The following is a 22758-nucleotide window of genomic DNA, read 5'->3' as shown; positions in this document are numbered from 1 at the left end:
GAAGGTGGTCTTCCATTCATCTCATTCTCGGATCCGAATTTCGTGATATCCACTCTTCAAATCCATCTTTGTGAGATACACAAATCCACTCAAAGAGTCCATAATATCATCCATCCTTGGCAAGGGAAATTGGTACTTGATAGTGATCTTGTTGATGGCTCGAGAACTGTACAGGTCCTCCATTCCCCATTTTTCTTTGGTGCTAATATTGTTAGTACAGCATATGGACTCAAATTCTCTTGAATCAACCCCTTCTACAATAGCTCCTACACTTGTCTATTCATCTCTTCATTTTCAGTTGATGTCATTCTATATGTTGTCTTATTTGGAAAGATGACTCCTACAGTCAAGTCCATCTGATGATTAATCTTTCTCACAGGTGGCAATCCATCAAACACATTATTAGATATAATATCTTGAAACTCATCCAACAAATTTGCAACTTTTGCAAGTACATCTTCTACTTCCCTTTTACCAGCTTTTGGAATTGAAGAAAAATATGCTCATGCCTCATTCTTTCTAGAAACTTCTTTACATCAACTAAGCATATTTTGGCATTACTACATACTTTTTCTTTTGTTTCCTTCAATGGCTTCATCTTATGTTGCACTCCATCCTTTGTCAAAGATCAAGTATTCGCTTACACATCATGTATTGCATGATGATCAAACAGTCAGGGCCTCCCTAACAACAAATGACAAACATTTGTAGGCATAAATCACACTGTACCTCATCATGATAGTTCCCAATCTTGAACTTTACCAAACATTACTCATTAACTAAGGCCTTATGATCCTTTTACAACCAAGCAATCTAGTATGAATTCGCATGCTTCTCTCTCTCTAACTCCAAGTCATTAACCATTTCCTCAAAAACAAAATTGTTTGTGCTACACTATCAATAATGACATTTCATACTTTACCATTGCACTTACACCCTGTGTGGAACAAATTCTTCCTTTTCTCAAGTTCATTCTCATCACTTAACAAGGCTCTTTTGGTAACTAGGACTTCTCTTCTTTCAACATCTTTTGAATGTGATGACTTGGCATCTTCATCTACATGCGCAACTCATGCATTTTCTTTTGGTCTTTTGTTGGTTCTCGCTTGATGTTGAGGTCACTCATAAGCTCTATAAGCTTCTTTGCGATGGAAACATATCCCCTAGAAAACCTCCTCTTCCTAGTCCTTGCCCTCTTCCTCTTCCTCTCTAATCCTTGTTATTCTTATCACAGGATTAAAATTATTTCCCCTATAATTTTGACTTCTACTTGCCTCATCATTTTTTTTCTAATCTTTATTCCGGCCTCCATAAGATCATCCACTAGATTGTCCACCACACCTTCTTCCGCATTGCTTGCTTTTAAACTTTTTATTCAACTTTTCTTCCACCCTAAAGGAAAACTATTATAGTTCTTCAATACTAGTCATTTTAACCATATTACACTATCAAAGAATCCAATGCAAAATTCTATAATGCAATGCTTGGTCATATTTAAAATCCCATTATACTGAAATTAACACTCTAGAAGAATGCCATCTAAGGACTAATATTACACTTTCAAAGAATTCAATACAAAATTCTATAATGCAATGCTTGATCATATTTAAAATCAATACATGCATCATAGCTGGTATAATTGCTGAAAAATTGGTGATTTGTCACTAATTGTAGAGTTTTTTACCCAGGCGAGTTTTTGGCAAATTTAATCGCGGAGTAAAAACTCACCATTTTTTTACATTTAATCGTCGTTTAATCGCTGAGCTTTTGAAAACAACTCAGCCGCGTTAGAAGACAACAGGATAAAGGGAAATAACAATATTGTTTTGTTTGCTAGTTAATTCTCTGCATTGGGAGGCATTTATGTATATCTAAACTCTGCTTGTTTCTTTTGTATTCTCTTTAATTAACTCATTAAATGTATCTTCTCATTGAAATTTCAAAAAAATGTATTTTTAGTTAAATTTCGCAATTTTTTTAATTTACCGAGTTTTACTGAGTTTTTTATAAAAAATGGTCAATTTTTTCCCGATTATACTTTTAGGGGCTTGGCAAGTTGTTGATGAGTGAGAGTTTTCCAACTATGGCATGCATATTGTAAGTTTTTGTGAGTCAATATTGTGCAATTTACACAACACATTGTTTTAAGATATAACCAAAACATTGTGTTGCATAATGCAGTTGGCCATGGGAACAACATGAAAGTTTATCTTTACACTCATTTTTTTTCCTTTTCTTTGTTTGGAAGGATAGCCTCACTTTAACTTAATATTGGACATTGAACATGCAACGAGAAAAAGCTCAACAGCATAAAAATACCACCTAGGCCAATGCTTTTATGTGAAGTATTGGATTACTTAAAATTACAACCTTGCAAATCTTCCTTGAGAATAAGAAAAAGAAGATTAAACTCTTCCAAATATAGGTAATTTATCAATTTCACATTGGCAGCCTAATTATGTTGTGTAGTGCACATATTAGCTTCAAATTAAGTCTATAAAAATGTATATATATCATACTTTGGGAAAAATGAGCAGAACAATTCAATAAAAGTACACATACCAAAATATTGCTTGCTCGTAAATAAGGAAAAGCAATAATGGGCTAAAATAATGCAAGTTGGATGGTGCTATACCTACATTGTTGGTCAAAAAACAGTTTCACATTCAAGGCAATCCTTAATGGACATACTACCGAGAATTTTAGGTGTCATGGGTATTTTGAGACAAGTGAAATTCACACTGAATAAGAATCAAATTTAATGGCTAATAACCATATCACATTTAATTCCAATTATACAAACTTCTCAACAAATGGAGATTATATTGTTGGTAGCAAGTTAAAGATGCCTAACTTTTCCTAAAAGGTTATGTTCTCTGGTTACAATGAATAGAAATATACCCAAGTTGAGTTCTATATCAGTGGATATAACATGTTCTTGTTCTTGATGTCATAGTCTCCGTTCACATTCTGCTAAAAATAAAATTGATATAGCTACATATTTAAAAATTGTTAATGTTGACAAGATCACTGCAAATGTATTGGCACTGCCTGTAAGGTATGTGTTTTCCAATGGCAGCAACCCCATATATTTAAATATTGAGAATAATCCAAGAAGAGACACGTTCGTGAGAGACATGTCCCTTTATGAAACATGTCTATTTGTTAAATATGTAATACTAAGTTTTAATTATAGTTTTGTGTCTATGTTTGTGTGTGTGTGTGTGTGTGTGTACATAATTTCAATGAATTATTATTATATTAAATTCTCTCACATAATAATACTTAGACGTATGTAAGTTTATATATATATATATATTGTAAGAATTTGGCTTAGGCCAGAATTCACCCAAGAACTAAAGAACTCAACACAAGCACACAGTAGACCAAAATAGACAGAGTATGATCAGAATAATGATATTCATTCAGTAACTGGATGAGAGTACACTAAGAGTGCCTGAATATAAAGGCCTCAGGAGAGCTTCTAGAATGCATAGAAGTCAACATCATGATATGTCATACAACCAGGCACATGTCCACCAAATATGGGTTATCCTCCATTAAGCACGGGATTAAGTGCAATGATGTGAGGATAAGCCTACAATGGTGTAGCACGCAAATCAATGGTGTAGACAACATGTGCTAAATGAGGAGTGCGGATGACTGTGTTGTCAACATGACAACTCAGTGAATGATGCATACTCCTGTGTTGTAGACACCATGTGCATAATTAGAGTTGTGTAACTCAATGAGAGTTCACAAACTCCTAAGTGTCTCACCTAAAATAATAATAAAATAATGCATTAACCTAAGTAAACTTAAGTGTAATAAGTAAATACTTATTTACACCAACATATATATATATATATATATATATATATATATATATATATATATATATATATATATACAACAATACTCTCTCAAGGTTTATTCGACTGAAGCTACCAACCATTAACACTCCCTCTTAGCTAGGGAGGATAAACACAAGATAGATATTACACCATTGGTAAATATTAGGAATGACAAATTTTAAGGATATCTTTGATCAGAGGATGTCCACCGTTTTGATATCACATTTGATGTCATGAGTATTGGCCTTTCAAAATATCAACACATGATATTCACCAAATACTCTGAGTAATGGCCTTTCAAAATATCAACATATGATATTCAACAAGTACTCAAAATATATATACAAGCAACTCATAGACTGTCAAGTTAATGGCATCTAAAACTTAGTTGTTGATTTACAAGATATTATTCATCATGATTTGTTTCAACATTTACATAAAATGTATATCATGATTTAAGTTATTGTAAAATCATCACCTTCCGATAACTTCTGCAAATACAAGTGATAATCATTTGGAAGTCATCATTTCCTCATGATATACACAGGGGGCAGGCCCATACACACATGAAATTAAAAGTTTACATGAAGTCATCACGAATAATGTCATGCGGTGTTGTTATGCAATCCACCATGAACCATATCAAAGAATATGAAATAAAAAGTTTATATGAAGTCACCACAGATATTGTCATGACATCCACCCTGAACCAGATTAGAGAATAAGGTTTTCACCTCAAACTTAGCTCTCATAGAGAAAAATGTATTACGAGGGATTGCACTTGGAACTTTCACACGAAGAAACTCCTTGTCAAGGTTACTTCTAATAAAGTGTCAAAACTCCCTCTCAATGTGATATTAAGTTTTGTTATCCTCGTTCAAGGTTACCTCTGATGAAGTGTCAAATATCAAACTCCCTCAAGTTAACTAAAACATATCCTCTATTTGCTTCCTCTCTTTGTCCAAGGTTGTCTCTGAATAAGTGTCAAGCTCCCTCTGAATCTGATATCAATCTCCCTTTTTTTGCAAGAACATACGCAGAGAGAAAGGAAAGATCAAGGTAAATAGCTCTTATAATATGTTATAGAAATATGAATAAGCAAGAGACTACAATGATTAGATAAATAATATACTCAAAGATAATGAATACTTATCTGCACATCAATATCCTTTTATTTCATCTTTCATTCCATTAGACTTAATATTGTAATCAAAAACAATTGTTTATTACATTCATTATTTTGTTAAAAGAAAATTATAGTTATTTACTATAACTCTATATGTCTAAAGAACATAATGTCATTCTTATTGGCTTAATATAAAATTACATATTATCCACTTGTAACTTTCTATGTACACTTTTCATACCATATATATAGTATGAAAAATAATTGATTCATGACATTGAAATAATATAAGACATCACATATATATAGTATGAAATAGTTAAATTTATAATATTTAAATAAAACATAAAATATATCATACCTGCAAGTCGGGTCCACTTTACCTTTGTTGTACCCGTTCGCAATCTTCCTTTATTTCTAACTCATATTTCTTCCCCGTGATGTTTTCAAATCCACGTGAGATGGCGGTGATCAGAAGGATTTGGATACATTCCAATCCACATGTCCGGTATCGTGTATATATATATATATATATATATATATATATATATATAATGCCACCTTCCAATATATAGTGTCACTCTTATACAACCACCCACCTCAATTTTGAATGGTTATCTTTTATTAGTTAATAAACTTTATTTGCCACCTTCCATGGCCACTTGCAATAATCATTTATATAAGTTGTCATCACATGGTCAACCAATCAATTGTCATTACAAGTTTCGGTTGCCCGACTTGGACACCTCCTTTATAATACGTATAGCCAAAGAATAAGCCACTATATCTAATGAATGAGCATGATACATGCCGCAATGAATGAGCACAATATATGCCACGACCTCTGATGAATGTACATGATATTTGCCCACAAGCTCTGATATATGTGCCTAACGCTCACAATCTTTGTCGCAACCCCAAATGATGCTACAACTGGATGGCGAAATTTGTCTACTTGCCCAATTGAAGTCAACGCGTCTTACACCACGATAGAGGAAGAGCACCTTGCTTAACTTGTTGCTTCTATTAAACTATGAGCATTGTAATATGAAGAGGACCCCAATAAATCATAGTGTCGACATGTAAGAATCTAGGAGAGCGCACACATGAAAAAATCCATAGATTGTGCACAAGTACATAAAGTTTAACTTTCTCTCAAGAACTGCATTTGTTATCAATATGTATGATTCTCTTAACATATTAATTCTGTGTAAACCATATTGCTGCATTTTTGTAAACAGGATCACTGCAATGTATTGGCACTGCCTGTGAGGTCTGTGTTTTCCAATGGCAGCAACTCCACATATTTATATATTGAGAATAATCAAAGAAAAGACATGTCTCTTCCTGAGACATGTCTATTCGTTAAATATATCATAATAAGTTTTAATTATAGTTTTGTGTGTATATAAGTAACGAGAATCAGAATTGGATCGGAATCGGCAAGGCCGAATCAAATCACAAATCGGCCATGAATAAGAATTGAATCGGCCACGAATTGGAAAATTTAAAAAACCCTTGAAATTTAGTGAGTAACTTATTTCATAAACCCTTTATCACGTATTTGACTCACCAATTCACAAAAAATTGTTTGGCTTGAATCAAATCACCAAATTGCATGAATAGCATGAATCACCATGATTCTCGTTACTATGATATATACATATATAATTTCCATGAATTATTATTATATTAAATTCTCTCACATAGCAATACTTAGATATATATAAATTTATATCTCATATAAATATAAATATATAATAAATTATATCTCACATATAATAACTATATATATGTATTTATGTCATAGTAATGAGAATCGCCTGAATCGGCGATTCCGCGACCAGATTCATGCTATGCGATTTTTTTTGTATTGTGTATCGATATCGCCGATTTCTGGGCCATGAATTGCCGATTCAAGCGATTCATGTAAAAATCGCCAAAATCGCCTTTAAAAATCGGGTATGAATCGCCCGCGGCATGTAAAAAGGGAAGTTGAATTTTTTTTAAAAATCACTTTTTTTTTCACTTTGTTTTTGACCTATTCTCTTTGTTATAACCCTAAAGGGCCTTCTATTTGTTAAGCATGAGTAGAAGAGAGGAAAAGTGAGAGAGAAGAAGAGAAAAGAAAAGCCATAGGTGTTCAACCGGCAAGAAGGAAGAGCACCAAAGAGATCAGCAGGCCATTTGGGGAGCCCATCAATTGCTTTGGGAGCATTAAGGAGCCAATATCAACACTCTTCAACTCATTTGCAAGAGGTAAGTGCTTTTTTTTTCTTGCATGTTAGTGTATTATGCATTTTTTGTTAAATTTTTAGTGTATTATGCGTTTTTTGTTAAATTTCTATAGTTTTCAAGAATTTTAGTGTAAATCTTGAATGTTCTTTATTTTTACTAAGTTGCAAGCTAGGGTTTTTTGTTTTCTAATTTTTATTAGCTTCAAACTTTGATATTTTACATTAAAAAATTCATTGCAGCAACCTTTGCTCTCATTTTTCGCAAATTCCAATGGGTAAAAAAGATGAATGTTGGAAATATAATGAAGAGTTTCCTGGAAGAACCAAATATCAAACAAAATGCATGTTTTGTAAAGAAAAAATAACTTTCGGAGGTATTTATAGATTGAAATTCCACATTGCTGCTATACCTGGACACGATGTTACAGTTTGCACTCACCAAACTCTTGAGGCAAAACGCACTTGCTTAATGGCATTAGAAAAAATTGAAAAAGACAAAGCAAATAGGAAAATGCAAGTTGAAGGGTTAAGGGGTATTGGCTCCCATGTTCCCGCATCCGCAGCCGCATCCACATCTGCATCAGCTTCTACATCCGTAGGTTGTGTTGGAGAGGGTTCTTCTAGGCCTCCTTTTTATCGTAGTTCTTCTGCTCGTGCTAGTGCTAGTGCTAGTGCTAGTCGGTCACATACTGAGACAGAGTCCCACACCAATCTATTGCAGCCTAGAGTGCGGAAAAACAGAATGGATAGTTACTTTGTGCCCCGCACTACTCCTGGTTCCCAACCCACGCTTGAGGGCATGGGTTTGAACAAGGAGATTCACGATGTTGCCAAAAAAGAGATATGCAAATTTTGGTAATTTTGCAACATTTCATTTATTACAGCCAGGTAATTGATTCTTTTTTCTTTGTTTTCTTTAAAGTTAAAATTAAAAGTAAAAGTAAAACTTTAATTATATCTACTTGTTTTATAATTTGAGTCTTTGACATATAAACTTTTATTTGTGACAGGGCTCCTTATTGGCAGAATATGATAGATGTAGTTGCTATTTGTGGTCCGGGGTTTAAAGCCCCAACTGAGGCTGAGTTGAGCGGATACCTCCTGGATGAGATGGTAGAGGACATGAGGGTTGACCTCGAGGAGAACCGAAAGGAATGGATTGCAAAGGGTTGCACCATCATGACTGATGGTTGGACTGATAGGAGGAATAGAACACTCCTCAATTTTCTTGTATCCTATGGAGGTGATTGATCATTCTACTTTCCTACATACATAATTGTAAATTTTGATTTGTTGAATGCTAATTCATTAATGATCCATTTAATATTATAATTCATTATTTTGTTACTTGTAGGATATACCATGTTCATAAAATCCATTGATGCTTCCGCACATGTGAAAAATGCCACATATTTATGTGAGGCTATTGAGGAAGTTATAGCAGAGGTGGGGGAACAAAATGTGATCCAGGTGGTGACGGATAATGCAGCAAGTTATGTTGCAGCAGATAAACTTTTAACTTTTCAAGTTTTGAAAATAAATTTATTTGAATTTTGAAATTTGAGTTTCTAATTGACTTAAAATTGATGTAGGTAAACATTTGATGGAGAGGCACCCCACCATATTTTGGTCCCCTTGTCCGGCACACTGCATTGACCTCATGTTGGAGGAAATTGGCAAACTTGAGTTTGTCAAGTCATGTGTGGAAAGGGCAAAAAACATATGCAAATTCATTTATAATAATGCATTTGTCCTTAGCACAATGAGGAAGTACACAAAAGGCAAGGAGTTAGCTCGCCCAGGTATCACGAGGTTTGCCTCGAATTTCATCACCTTGCAGTCCTTGTTGACATCAAGGGATGGATTGAGGAGCATGTTTGTTGGGTAGGAGTGGATTTGCTCTTCCTATGCTACGACCTCTGTAGGGTTAGATGTGGCAGATTGCATATTTGATGAGGATGGTTTTTGGAAACCCGCTAGAGAAATCCTTAAGGTAAATTTATTGCAATTTAACATTTAGTATTTTGCTTTTACTTTAAGTTATATTATTTTATATTTAAGTTTTGACTCAAATTTTTTGTTTTACTTTATATGTAGGTCACTGAGCCCCTTGTAGCTTTGCTACGAACTGCTGATGGGGAGAAGCCCTCTATGGGCTACATTTATGAGGGCATGGATAGGGCCAAGGAGGCCATCAAAGCCCAATATGCAGGAGTGCAGGAGAGGTATGGCCCTATTTGGGACATCATCGATAGGAGATGGCAGAATCAGCTCCATCGACCCATCCATGCAGCAGCTTACTATCTGAATCCGGCATTTCGTTTCCATCCTGAGTTCAAGGCAGATGCGGAGGTTCTCACTGGCTTATACACAGTGATTCAGAGATTGAGTAGCGATGAAAATAGCGTTGCTGCGATTGTTGAGCTAGACCAGTTCAACAATAAGGAGGGGCCACTTTTCTCTGTCAGGATGGCCATAAATGCTCAGACAACACTACAGCCAGGTAAAAATTAAATAATATATTCAATGTTCATGAATCTAGATTCTAAACTTAAATTTGATTATATAAAGCATTAATTTTAGAGTTGGAATTTGTAAATGAGACTAATTGTTTTTGTTTTTTCCTTATTTCAGATAGATGGTGGCAAATGTTTGGGGCCACAACCCCAAACCTTCAAAAAATTGCCATCCGCATTCTGAGTTAGCTGAGCAGCGCTTCTGGATGTAAGCACAGTTAGTCCATGTTCAAGCACATCCACTCGAAGAGAAGAAACAGGTTGACAATGCAAAGGTTGAATGATCTTGTCTTTGTTCATTACAACCTTCGTCTTAGGATCAGACAGATTTTGGGCGCTGACTCCTCTCCGATCATTCTGGAGGAGATTGATCTAGAATCAGAGTGGATCACAGAGACCATGGACCCAGTCTTCACTGAGGAAGACCGCGCGTGGGTTGACTAGGTGGATGTAGAGGCTGAGGTTGTGGCCAGGGAAGAGGAGGCAGCTAGAGCACGTTCAGGCATTGGTAGACGCACACGCGCATGCACAGACGCAAGCCCTAGCAATGTTATTTGTGAGCCCATTGCCCATGCAGGGGACATGGCTCGGCGGTCCTCTAGAACCTACCTTACACGCCTTTCTCATAGGCAAATTGGATACTCAGAGGCTGAGGTTGAGGCTGCAGCAGAACTAGAGGGTGATGATGAGGATGATGATGAGGATGATGAGGCTTGAGCTGGAGCCTTGTTTTTATATTTTGTTTACACTGTATAGATATTGATAGTGATACTGAATCACTGATAGACATATGTTTCAAATTTTCATGGATCTTCATCTTAGATTTATACATAGTACATACATTTATGATTTGATGTCTTATAGATCTTCATGATTTCATCTTACTAATTCTATGATTTGAATCATTATGATCATTTGATTTTTATTTACTTCAGCTAGCATACAATTTACATTTTAGTACATAATGATAACATAGTTACGTATGTGATGGATTTTATGTTTCATGTTTATGTATGTTAGATTCTATTTGATGATGTTATAGTGTTTTTAAGTTATATTCAATAAAGGGTGCATGAAATAAGTCTTAAATTGTTAAAATCTTTACATTTAAAAGGTTTTTTCAAATTTGCCGATTCATCGCCGATTCACCCCCGATTCACGATTCGATTCGGCCCTGCCGATTCCGATACGATTCCGATTCACGTTACTTTGATTTATGTATATATCTAGAACAGTATTGTCTCAAGGTTTATTCGACTGAAGCCACCATACATTAACAAAAATAAGAACTTGAAATAAGAAACATAAATCTGTGACTTACTTAAACTCTTGCTCCACCTTGTACACATCGGGAGCAAGTCCGCGACAAACTTCACACCAATCTGCATAGAACTCCACCATTGTAGGCATGCCATTCATGAGAGCCTGAAAAAAGAACACCAGACATTACAGCTTGTACAATGTTCTTACTGGGAGACTAAGCCTGCTGATGCTAACATTTTTCCTATTTTGAAGCTTTGCTATACATCAGATTACCCCTGCTGAAAGTACTGTAAAAGTTAATCACTATGTGCATCTGGACAATGACGTGTAGCTGAAGTAGCTGAAACTGAAGTTATAGAAATATTCAAGCAATCATTGCCTGTCAAATTAATTATGCATTGAAATTCTTATGTTAGGCAATAATTGGCAAATATAGGCTTGCAGTTATGGTACCCGGAGTTCACATCCTGCTGGCATAGCATTGAAAGTTGCATCATCCAATAACCGGTTTTGCTGAGGTTAGCATGCAAAATAGGCAGGAAATTATAGCTAAATTTGTCACAGCACCCTTTGATCTACCTTCAAATTAAGCTGTCGTAAAGATATTACCAAGTTCACTGGCATCCAGTTGAGACAAAAGTGAATTGAATGAAACTTAGAAATTAAGACAGTTTGACTTCTAGTTGATTGAGAATTCAACATGTTTTTCATATTAAAAATTGAAATGTATGAAAGCTGCCAGAACATAGAACTATTGCCTTGATCTTAGCTAAGTTCAGAATCCAATTTGCAATCTGCTAAACTGTGGTTGTTGCACATAAATGAAGAGGAAAAATGCAAGTTGCTATATAATTCACAAATACTAGCAAGAGTGTGAGGCAAGGAAACTGGGAGATGCATCTCCAATTATTTTCACGCACCCAAAGACCTTGTTTTGGATAGGACACCTGATTTTGGCTTCTCCGGCCAGGTTTCTGGTCATCACCCAAGTATCTTCTCCAACCAAATGCAAGTAAAAAGGCTAAAAAAAAAACAGTTTTTTTGCATATTTCATTTGCCATTGGAAGTTTCAATACTTCGGAGAAAGTGCCCTATAAGATTTAAATGAACCCACAAGACTGAAAATAGGTTTGCAAATTGTGGCAATCTTTGGTTTACATTTTTTTTCAAAATCTTAAACCCTGCAATCATTCCATTCAATGAGACCACATCTTTTTCAGGCATCTGGTTCCAGGTTAACCACTTAACTATAAATTGGTCACATTACTTGTGAATGCAATTGGCAGACATGTATGCAAAATGTTGAAGAATTTACAACGCATGCGAACTATATGTTGTCTTATCGAATGCCATGATTGCAGATTCCTTCAATAAATCTATTTTCTGCAAACTAAAACAGGCATTGTACCCCTTGTGATATTTGTTTTGTACAGAATGTCAAGTGGGGGAAACAAGCATTCTATACCCCTTGTGGTATTATTGTGATCGTGTTCCAGTGCAAAAAGGTACAGGTGGAACAGCCATGATCAAATGTAAGCTTTGCAAATGGCATGCCAAGGTACTTACATGGGGGTGAGGACTTATTTCCTTCACCAACCTGGAAAAGGTGTTGATCGTTATCCAAATGAGGTAGAATGTCTTCATGTTGTGAGGGATCAAGAAAGAGCAGATGAGAATTTAAATTATGAGCTCTGTGTCTACTAGAGACACAGAGGTAACTGCAGAAACAGAGGCTGCTGTGTCTACTAGAGATGTAGCAGCACAACATTCTCACAAGAGAAGGCACATTGGCAGCTCAAACCCCACTGAAAGAATCTTTGATGTGCAAGGTCAAGAGGCAATTTATGTTTAACGGAATACTGTTTAATGTCGCTCACTCACCTTTCTTTTGAGAGATTGTCCAAGCTAACAATAATGGACCAGCTGGATATAAGCCAAGCAGGTTTGAAAATCTTCACACTACTATAATTAATAGAGAGAAAATTCAGCAATTTATGCCAATGAAAATAAGGAAGGCTACAGACTGATGTAGTATTGAGTTGCCCCGGTTTGTAAAGAACCCATTATGACAGTGCCAAAAAATTACAGAATTGTGGACACCATGTGTGTATTAATTGAATGATGCACTAAACAATAGTCGCAACTTTCCATGGATTTTGGATCCCATAGAAAAGGGCAGAAAAATACAAATGTTCAATTGTAATCATCAGCACACACAAACCATTTATCAAAAAAGTGCTAAGGTGCAAATTCTGAAACCTACTGATACACCGTTCGCATCTTATTTCATTCTTCTTGACCGCCTTTGTGAAGTCAAAGGAGCTTTGTCTTCCACATTAGTTCATGATACATGGGCAGACTGAAGACAATCTAAATCAATACTATAGTTGAAGTGAGAGGTTTGGTCCTTGATGACTGTTGTCAAGCAAATATTAGATTCGTTGTGGACTTTATTAGGCCCATACATGAGATGATTATGTTTGCAAACTTGGACAAAATATGTTTAAGTTTATAAAGAAATAGATCTTGTGTGAAAAAGTCAAGAAAATAACAAATACAAAAGATCTTTCTTTACATCCTTTGATAGAAGAAGTATTACTTGGAAGATATAACAAACTTAATACAACCCTTCATTGTGTTATCTATACCTTAAGTCCTAAATGGCATAATACACAAGAGACCAATAAGAGGGCTCCATGTGAGTATAGAGAGGTAACGAAGAGATTTTAGACTGCGATAAAAAAAATATTTAGGTTGAAATGAAGATGTTTCAAGTATGAGGAGTCAATTGAACAAGTATTCACGTGGACATGGTAATTTTTCTTTAGTGGAAACTTTATATAATTTAGTACTGAACCATGAAGGTGATACTTCTGAATTGCAATCATTTGCAATTAAATCGCTCTCACAACTAGCTAGCTCTTCATCTCATGAGATAAATTGGAGAACTGATGGTTTTATTCATTCACTAAAGAGGAACCAATTAGGGTCAAAGAAAGCAAAGAACTTGGTGTACATGAGATTGAGAGTGATGATTACGTGGAGAGCACCATAGTTGAGAAGCTTGATATGGATGATCAAAAAATTGAAGAGTAGACAACACATTCCTAATTTTTTTTTCTACACATCAAAATCAAACTCTCAATTTTTTTTGAATTTCAACGTGCAATGATAATCTAATAAGAAATATGTGTTATGGTAAATTGATGTTGTATTAAATAGAGGAGATGAAATGTCCTTATATAGATCGTGAATGTTTGGGTGCAATCGAAAGAAGGGAGTGCATAGCCTGCAAAAGAAACAGAATATTGTGCTTAATCGAATCTCTGCTGGCAAAGGAGTAGTGCTACTCTCAGATCACTGTACATGGTAGATCCTAACAGGTCTTAAGTTGAAATCCTCTAACCAGGTGGCTTTTTAGTAGGGTTCTAAATCCCTTAAACAGGTAACTCCTAACAGGGAAAAAGCTCCTACAAGGCTAGAGGTAAATCCCTTTACCGAGTGACTCCTAACAGGGTCTTTCTCCTAAAAAGACATTTGTAAAGCTCCTAACAGGGCTAAGCCTTTAACCGGACATACTTCAAAAGTGTACAAATAATTGTGAGTACTAATTCTCACTTTGGTTTACACCTCTAACAAAGGGTTTCCACAATAAAAAAATATTGCTGCTCTCGTGTGCATTTCAGGATGGTTTCATTGTTTATGCTGATGAATGTTGATGATTGGTTGATTAAAAGTTTGGATTTGGTAAGTTACTTATTGACTCCCCTCCCCCCCTCTCAATAATCTTGGACCTTATAATACTAATAATCTCACCTCGGAAATTACAATCTCCCAATGAATTCTGATGAGGAATTACAAAGACAAATGAATACAAAGTCAATCACTGATTATGATGCTCTCACTGTGCCGATATAAATATGATATTTCATTGCAGACTGCAAAGCAAGCAAGTTGGCTAGTGATATTATGGCACCACGATATGGATTTGAGATAGGTCTGTGCCAGGGGGAGGCAACGCCGCAAGTGCCCTACCCAAAATGAGCCCCTTACAACTCTTAAAAACTCACAGGGGCCATATGAGCTTCAAGGGAAAATTATAAATTGGTCCCACTTGACTAAGAGGAGACATGAGAACACTTGGATTGGAATGTCAACAAATGAAGAGTGAAAGAAATATAATAAAAACTGTCAAATTCAAGTGCATTTTCAGCATGCTCAAGCCATTGAGAAACCGCGACTAAGTGAAATGAACAAAGTTCAAAAGTATGAACATGTAGAATGGAAACTTTGGATTAGCATAAGGAAAGAAGAACTTTCAGCTCATCATTTGGAGGGGAATGTCAATAAATAAATAGTGAAAGAATATTGTATGTTTTCAGGTTCAAGTGCACTTTCAGCATGGTCAAGCCATTGGGAAAACACATTTAAGTGAGTGTGAGATGGCAAGTAAAATCAAAATAATTTGGTTACGCAATCTAAGTCTGTGAGGACACATCTAAGTTTGCTAAGCCATAACAAATCCACTCCAAAAGTGAAAGTGTGCCAAACACTTTAAGTCCATCGCCACTTAAGTAGTGCAGTTTGTAGTTGAGCCATTTGAAATCCCCACCAAATTATTGCAAATGAAAAAAAATCTGTGCACAAATGTAAGTGGATAAAAGACATACAAATTGCACTTTAACAGTGGCTTAATCCATCAAAAGTGCAACAGTTGAATGGCAAAGATGTTGCAAAAGTGCAATAAGGATGAAACACATTCAACAAAGTGTAAATGGTGCACTTACTTGGTGGCAATGCCAAATCTAAAACTTCAATTAAGGTGGTGAAGCCAGAATAAAAATGCAACCAGTCATATAAGGGAAAGGAAATAAGTAATTTGCAACTTTCAAAGGTTGTGCAATTAGAGAATGGTGATTCATAGAGGTAAGTGTTGATTAAAATCACAACCAGCATGAAGAGTTTTAAAAACAAAGAGAAGTAGTTGTGTTTTTTGCCTTGCAATGCCAACTGAACAGAAAAATATTGAGTGGCAGAGCAATGCTAAAAGCATACTTAACAAAAATTAAGGAATTTGACAATTTTTAAGGTGTTGCCATATTATAGTTCCAGCAATCACAAAATGCCCAAGTCATTATTTTATTGCCCAAATCAACAACCTAAAATATGCTGCTCAAGTAAAGAATTTTAGAGCAAAAATCAAAAAAATAGCCATTCATCATCACGTGTAAAAAAAATAGCAAATTTAAAGCAAAGGCGAACCTGTTTGAAGTTATCTAATGATTGGATTCTCCTTTGCAATTCATAGAACTAGATTGTTGAAAAGGAATCACTTAAAAGATTTTTTATTAGTCTTTGATCCCTAAAATCTGTTTGAGTTATATTCTTATATTTAATGGTCATCGTAAATTCATTCATTTACTATTACAAATCTACCTCATAATGGATTAGAAATAAGTGCCTTGAGCACATAAACAGTAATGATAATGTCAGATTCATGCTGCAAAACTTGTCAATCAAGTTATTATCTTTTCATCAAAATGAATGGATATTGGTGAGAATCACACCTATGCCACAGAATCACTTTTCAACCTAAGTAATTGTACAACTGTGGTTGCATAACACTAATTTCTTCATGCAAGTAGAAAATAGATTTTTTGAGGCAAACTCTGTATTGGCAAAACTTATAAACTTAAATTGTAGCTTTGAATGCTTTTCTCTTCATGGAATCATGCGGTGTTCACTCCTCTGATTATTTATCGTTGATGTTTAGTCCGTCTATGTTTTTTTTTTCAAATATTTGTCTACAATGAAATAATTAGTAGTCTTTATTTAAGCTTTGAATTGGTTTATTTACCTTCAATTCAAAACTTGAATGTTGTCAATCTAGTACTTGCATCTAAGACAAAAATAGTCAATTTGATATTTATATGTATGTTAAAAAAAACCTTTTAAATCTTTACAATAAGAATACTTGTATACTATGTTAATAGCCTCCCCTTATAATTTGACAAAACAGTTTTACAACACACAATGTTACAATTTAAGTTATCCTGAAAAGGACAAACTAAAAACTCTGACAGCAGAACGCAGCACTCTCAATTTTCTTCTGATTCTGCAGTCAGTTTCACCTTTCTGAGGGTTTAGATGCTAGATATACTGTGAGTGGTAGCGAGACTACTCATTGTTCTTCTAATCACAACATCTAATGGTAATGATGATAATGTTGTTGGTCATATTAAATTTGAATATTTATAGTGACCTTCGAGAATAAGAAATTGATATCAAAATGATATATTATATTACAAATTTTAATGCTTATAGTTTTATTTGGCAAACGCATGGTATGTGGTATTCTTAAATCAGTTCCTGCTTTAAGCTGCGAATATGTACGTATTTAAGATCTTAGCATGTTTTATCATATTCCCATATAACTGTACCCATATCCAGTTCTGATTTGACAACTCAGCAATAACTATTAAAATTAAATTAACTCCCATTCTGGCCTTGTATTAGTTGAGACCCAAACAACAAATTGGCATATGACTCGGCTGTGAACCCAAAAATAAAAGAGAAACATGAAACAGATTTCGGAAACTTAACCAGAAATTAAAAGGTATAAAGCCAAGTGTAAAGTTATAATAATAGCTAGTGTTTCATACGGATAATGGTAGCGAGTGTGCCATTAACACAAAACAGTTCCAAGAATGCTTCCGAGTGAAGTAGATTACTAGAAATACGGAATAAAAGTCTACTAAATTTATCAAGAAATTATTTGGGCAAGTACTGTCGTGCTAAAATCATTGTTCGAACCAGTTCCAATGTTTCGGTATTCTATACAGGGTCTTGGATAGATAGATATATCTTGATCAGGGTATCCAAAATAAAATTTGAGGTACCTGTAAACAGCGTTTTCCGTATGATTTCGCTAATTTCTACCAGAACTCGAAGTGTGAATGCAACTCCAAAAGCCATTTTCACGCTGTAATAAACTGGCATAGAAGATGGGTATACCTCATCATATGGAACAGCAGATACAGCAAGATCACTGAGCGAAACAGCGCCTCCAAACCAGCCCCTAGTTGACACGAACAGGCCTACAGCTGCAGAAATGGAAGCCAATCCAATTCGCCGGTTGATTCGTTTATCTGGAACAACCGTATCCACTACTTTACTGCTTTTATCTTCAATTTTAACATCTTGCTTTGTCTCATCATTTGTGACTTGGCATCTCCACTTTCGATTCCGACGAATTGCAGTGAAAATATGTGGATGAGAAGCGACTGAAGTGTGCAAAGTGTAGATGCGATTGATGGGAGCAACACTGATACACGCCATCCTCTCTTTCTTCACCGGAGCTATTGCCTCCCAATTCTCTCATTCGATTCATTATGTCCTGTGGATAAATATACCCGTAAGCGAAAAAAAACACTTCGCGCCATGGTGACGAAGCGTTTCAGGCTCCAATCGTCGAGATCATTATGCATCGCTTAAAAAAGACATTCTGTTTTTACTGCCCTGGGGAAAGTTTCAATAATGGGGGACTTCAATGGTATGACTATAAACATTTTTGGGGCAGCACTTTAAAAACGAGGGAATGTTCATATGCATGATCTTCTCAAGGTCTAATGCCTTTACAATTAGCAAGGAAGGATGAAGCAAAACATAGTATCATGGAGGAGGCTAAAGATAGTTTACATGATTGAATTTTTATATTTTAACTTTTTAATAATGTTTTTATTGAAACAAATCAATTTTAGAATTAGTTTTCAAGGTATTTGTAAAATTCTTCTTGCTATCATTAATGACATTGTATTCTAAATTGAAGTATTTTTAGCTTTCACTTGTTTAAGAAATACAAAATTATATTCTTATTCTCACATTACTTTTGGTCTTTTCCAATGTCTAGTTTTACACCAAAGATGACAAGAGTGAGTTCTTAACTAAGCAATGTGAATTTTGCCTCTCCAAAATACATTGGCCACAATGTACACTTTATGATGATTATAGGTAAGATTAAACTCTTCGATATAACAATTTTTATTTCTCTTTATTCATTTATCCCTACAATGCGAGAATAATTGTGGAATAAGAGATATTAGAATGGTAAAATAAACAAGAAAATATCAGGTAGTGTTAAATTGATCTCGTTAATCTAAAAAAGCTCTAAATTTGTACAAAAGTCTAAGGTTTAAGAATGAATTGGTAATTTTAGCGACATTCACAAGACTAAACAATCTATTGGACAAAGAAAACATCCTTAATTTTATCATGAGACTATTTTCAATGTCAAATCATTTACTAATAATTTTGACTAGGAAGTCGATATGATGGTTGATCTTGTCCTCCTTGTATACTAATGGATTTTGTCAATCTTCAAGTTGTTTTTGTATTGAACATGGATATCCTCGTAAGTTGTGCATTTGAAGATGAAGTGTCATTGTATTTCCATTGCCCCTTATCACAGAATATGTAAACTTTGTTCCTTAGATATCTTTCACCTACCAATTTCACTACTAAAATGAATTTCTTAGGCATATAATATTGAAGGACTTAGTCATTCTTGAAATCTAAAACATTTTCAAATTCGTGTCCAATAATTGTCTTTCATCTTATTAGGTGAATATTCTCCCCAACACTTTATCCCTTTAGAAAGTTTCCAACTTGTGTGATATTTTATTCATAATATTCTTTATATTTGTCCTCACAAATGAAATTCATTCTATTGACAAAATTCCTTTAGTCATTATTCTTTATTGATGAAAAATCAATAATGACCTTGTTTATCTTCTCACTATGATTACCATCTTGATTTTGTTCATTATATTTATCCTTAGATTTCCCAATTATGGTGGAATTGTGCCTATAGTTAAAGGATCAATGTCATGAACCCAAGTTTTTGGCTTTTTTTAAGTCCCTTGGGTCAATTTTATGTTATTTAATCAAACTTTATTAAGACGCTTTTGTATTTAAACATGTTGTGATGGGCCTAGAATGATAAAGTTTGGTGTACATAATATAATAGTATATATTATATATGTAATTCATGTGATGTGGTAATTAATTTTAATTTTATATGAGTACTATAAAGGTAGGGACCCTAAGAAAGACAACATCTTTAGAATGACTTAGAAGTAAAAAGAATCCCTAGAGGCTTATACAGAATTATTCTAGTTATCTATAAATAACAAAATGACTTTCTCCTAAATCTTTAAAGATTATTGTCTTAAGGGGAGTTGTTGGTGAATGTATTGATGCATTAAATCTGATGGTGGAGACATTACCTGGTAAACATTTAAAGATATTTGTAAATAGATAGGAATTATCTAAGATTGATGCTAAAGAAAAATAGAAGCAAATGATTAATGCCTACTTTCAAATCTTCAAATGTGTGGAATATAGTAACTACTCACAAATATTAAGGTCATTATAATAAACCACATGCACACACAACCAAATACTCTGCATATCAAAGAGAAGAAAGAGGATGTTGATGGTGTTCTCACTAAGTATTGACTACATTATTGGCAAAATAAATCAGCCTACAATTGCAATAAGGTGGTTGTTATATCTGAATACTCCTCATGACCAAAGTTTTACATGGTGGAAGATAATGAAGAAAAAGTGCTAACATTTCTCAAAGAAAATCATGGAAAAAATGACCCTAACTCATTGTCCTATGGTAATGCATCATCTAGATTTAATTCAAAATGTCATAAGATGGAATGCCTAGCCATGAGGACTTGTTAATCAACTATACAAAAGAAATACATGTTCTACTTTAGTACCTTGGCAAGGGGGTGGCCTCAATCATCACCTTATCAAATACCTAATTATTATCAATGATAAAGTGTTCAAAACCCATGGTCTCAACCATGGATGGGAAATCAATAATGGCCACATGATAACCTTCCATGCATGTAATTGCCTCATAACCTAGATTGTAATCTATTTTAATGCCTAATATAATCTTACAACAATACGATATTGCATGCACAATCCAATCTCACATTTTGCTATGTGCTAATGAGCCATATAGTTTCTCGCTCAACTTGCACCAAATCCTGACATTAAGTATATCCAAAAATATTATACTAATGATGTCATGAATTGACTAACTTATATAGTTGAGATTGGTGATCTTCCTTTTCATTCTAGAAGGACTCTTGTTGTTTTGATTCATAAAGATTTATAAAATAGTTGCTTGAGTGAATGTTAAATAAGGTAAATGAAAATAAACTTAAGCTTAAATACAATCCTTTTAAAAGACCTTTAATAACCTCGAAATAAGAATAAGAATATTGAAAGAAAAGAAGAGAAGATATTGTGAGTTTATAACATTCACCTAAATCAGGCTACATATTTGGAGCCACTCCAATGAGTTTTTAAAATCCTTTAGAATGTTTACATGCTCAAGTACATCAAAATGGTTCTATAACTTAGATATAATAGTATCTCTCTAGTTATCTTTAATAGTAAATGAAGTCCTAGTTTCTACATTTAGAAGGATCTAGTTTCAAAAACCTTTAATCCCTCAATTACACAAAAATAATATAACTTCATATGTAAATTGTGTACTACACTAACATACCATTAAATTACCAATCATAGGATTCTTTTTTTTCTTTTTTTTAAAGTCCATAGGTTCATAATCCAAGCCCTTCTCTCTCAAATTCATTGTTAATAAAACAAAAAAATAAGTTTATTATGATTCCATTTTGGGGTAGTATGCACGACATAGTAGCAAGTAGTTTGTAATGGGTGGTGGGAGTTTAATGATTCAAACTAGCATGCCTCTTATTTGGCCCAATATATGAATTAGTTATTGCTATCACAAAATTTTACACCCATGCTTGGGGTATGACCCTTAACAAAACTTGTGAAACATTAAATTGACCTCCAAGAATGGAATCTTGTGTATGTAAGGTTGAATCTCTGGAGAAGGTTGACTTCCTTCTAATTAGGATGTACATATGCTAGCTAAACTAATAACTTTAAGACAAAAAAGTGAAATGGGGTGATGCACCAGATTGAAATATGCATCGCTCTAGAATGATGCACAAATATTTTTAAAAAACCCATAAAACATACACAATTCATAATCTCAATATATTTGAAGAATTCACATGGAGGCTACAACTTATCATATGTCACAAGGAGAGATGTTTTTTACAATACAACTACAAGAAGACTTAACACAATACAAGTCCTAGAACATAAAGCGGCATTCAAATACAAAGGTGAAGTAAGACACACAAAACATCTAATAGTAAGAAAAGGTAAAATAAAAATATATTTTCAATGATATCAAGAAAAATATAATTATAGTTGTAAAGAATATGCTACTATAAGAGAACTGTAAGAGAACCACCTAGAAAATAGATGTGAGGTTGTCTTTTAAAGAGATCTGGTATTACTTAGATACATAATCAAGTTCTAACTAGGCTAACTAGAGTTATATTGTAGGATGATAAGTAGAATAAATCACAATAAAATTTGATCTTTGTATGTACATATTGATCATGAAGTGATTAAAAGAGGTCAAAAGAGTGCAACTCTATAAGAAGTTGGTGTGACTTTATGTCTCCACTAGAAAGGATGACACTTGTAGATCATTAAAAAGAATGAGATAATTGTTAGCTGACATTTATAGGGGTGGTGAAGTTATTTAGTAATGAATGTATCCCTTATGACCATGTCATGGTTGTCACTAGTTAAATATCTTACTAGCAAAAATTTTCAATAATATGGAAAATACACTA

The 22758-nt window shown here is 34.3% G+C and overlaps 2 protein-coding genes across 4 annotated transcripts in view; one reads left to right on the top strand and one right to left on the bottom strand.

Moving 5' to 3' along the window:
• HCF164 (Thioredoxin superfamily protein) overlaps positions 1-18375 on the bottom strand; it is a 97945-nt gene extending 79570 nt beyond the window's left edge. For all 3 annotated transcript variants that reach the window (XR_016352870.1, XM_089787653.1, XM_089787652.1), the window contains exons 1-2: positions 18011-18375; positions 11055-11158 (exon numbers count right to left, since the gene is read on the bottom strand). Coding sequence is in view for 2 of the 3 variants with exons in the window: in XM_089787653.1 (XP_089643779.1) it covers positions 11055-11158; positions 18011-18334 (428 nt within the window). In the remaining variant the exon portion in view is untranslated. The remainder of the gene's footprint in view (positions 1-11054; positions 11159-18010) is intronic.
• LOC149552169 (uncharacterized) lies at positions 9099-10409 on the top strand. Its single transcript, XM_089789534.1, has 3 exons — positions 9099-9210; positions 9315-9720; positions 10207-10409. The coding sequence occupies exons 2-3, from the start codon at positions 9369-9371 to the stop codon at positions 10407-10409; spliced, it is 555 nt and encodes a 184-aa protein (XP_089645660.1). The 5' UTR covers positions 9099-9210; positions 9315-9368.
• Positions 18376-22758: the final 4383 nt, after the last annotated feature.

This window comes from Cupressus sempervirens, chromosome 6 (genome assembly GCF_028749045.1).
Source record: "Cupressus sempervirens isolate cs-2001-9-10 chromosome 6, ASM2874904v1, whole genome shotgun sequence".
Classification (NCBI taxonomy): domain Eukaryota; kingdom Viridiplantae; phylum Streptophyta; class Pinopsida; order Cupressales; family Cupressaceae; genus Cupressus; species Cupressus sempervirens.
Note: the sequence above shows the minus strand (reverse complement) of the source record. Positions and strands in the feature narration are given on the sequence as shown.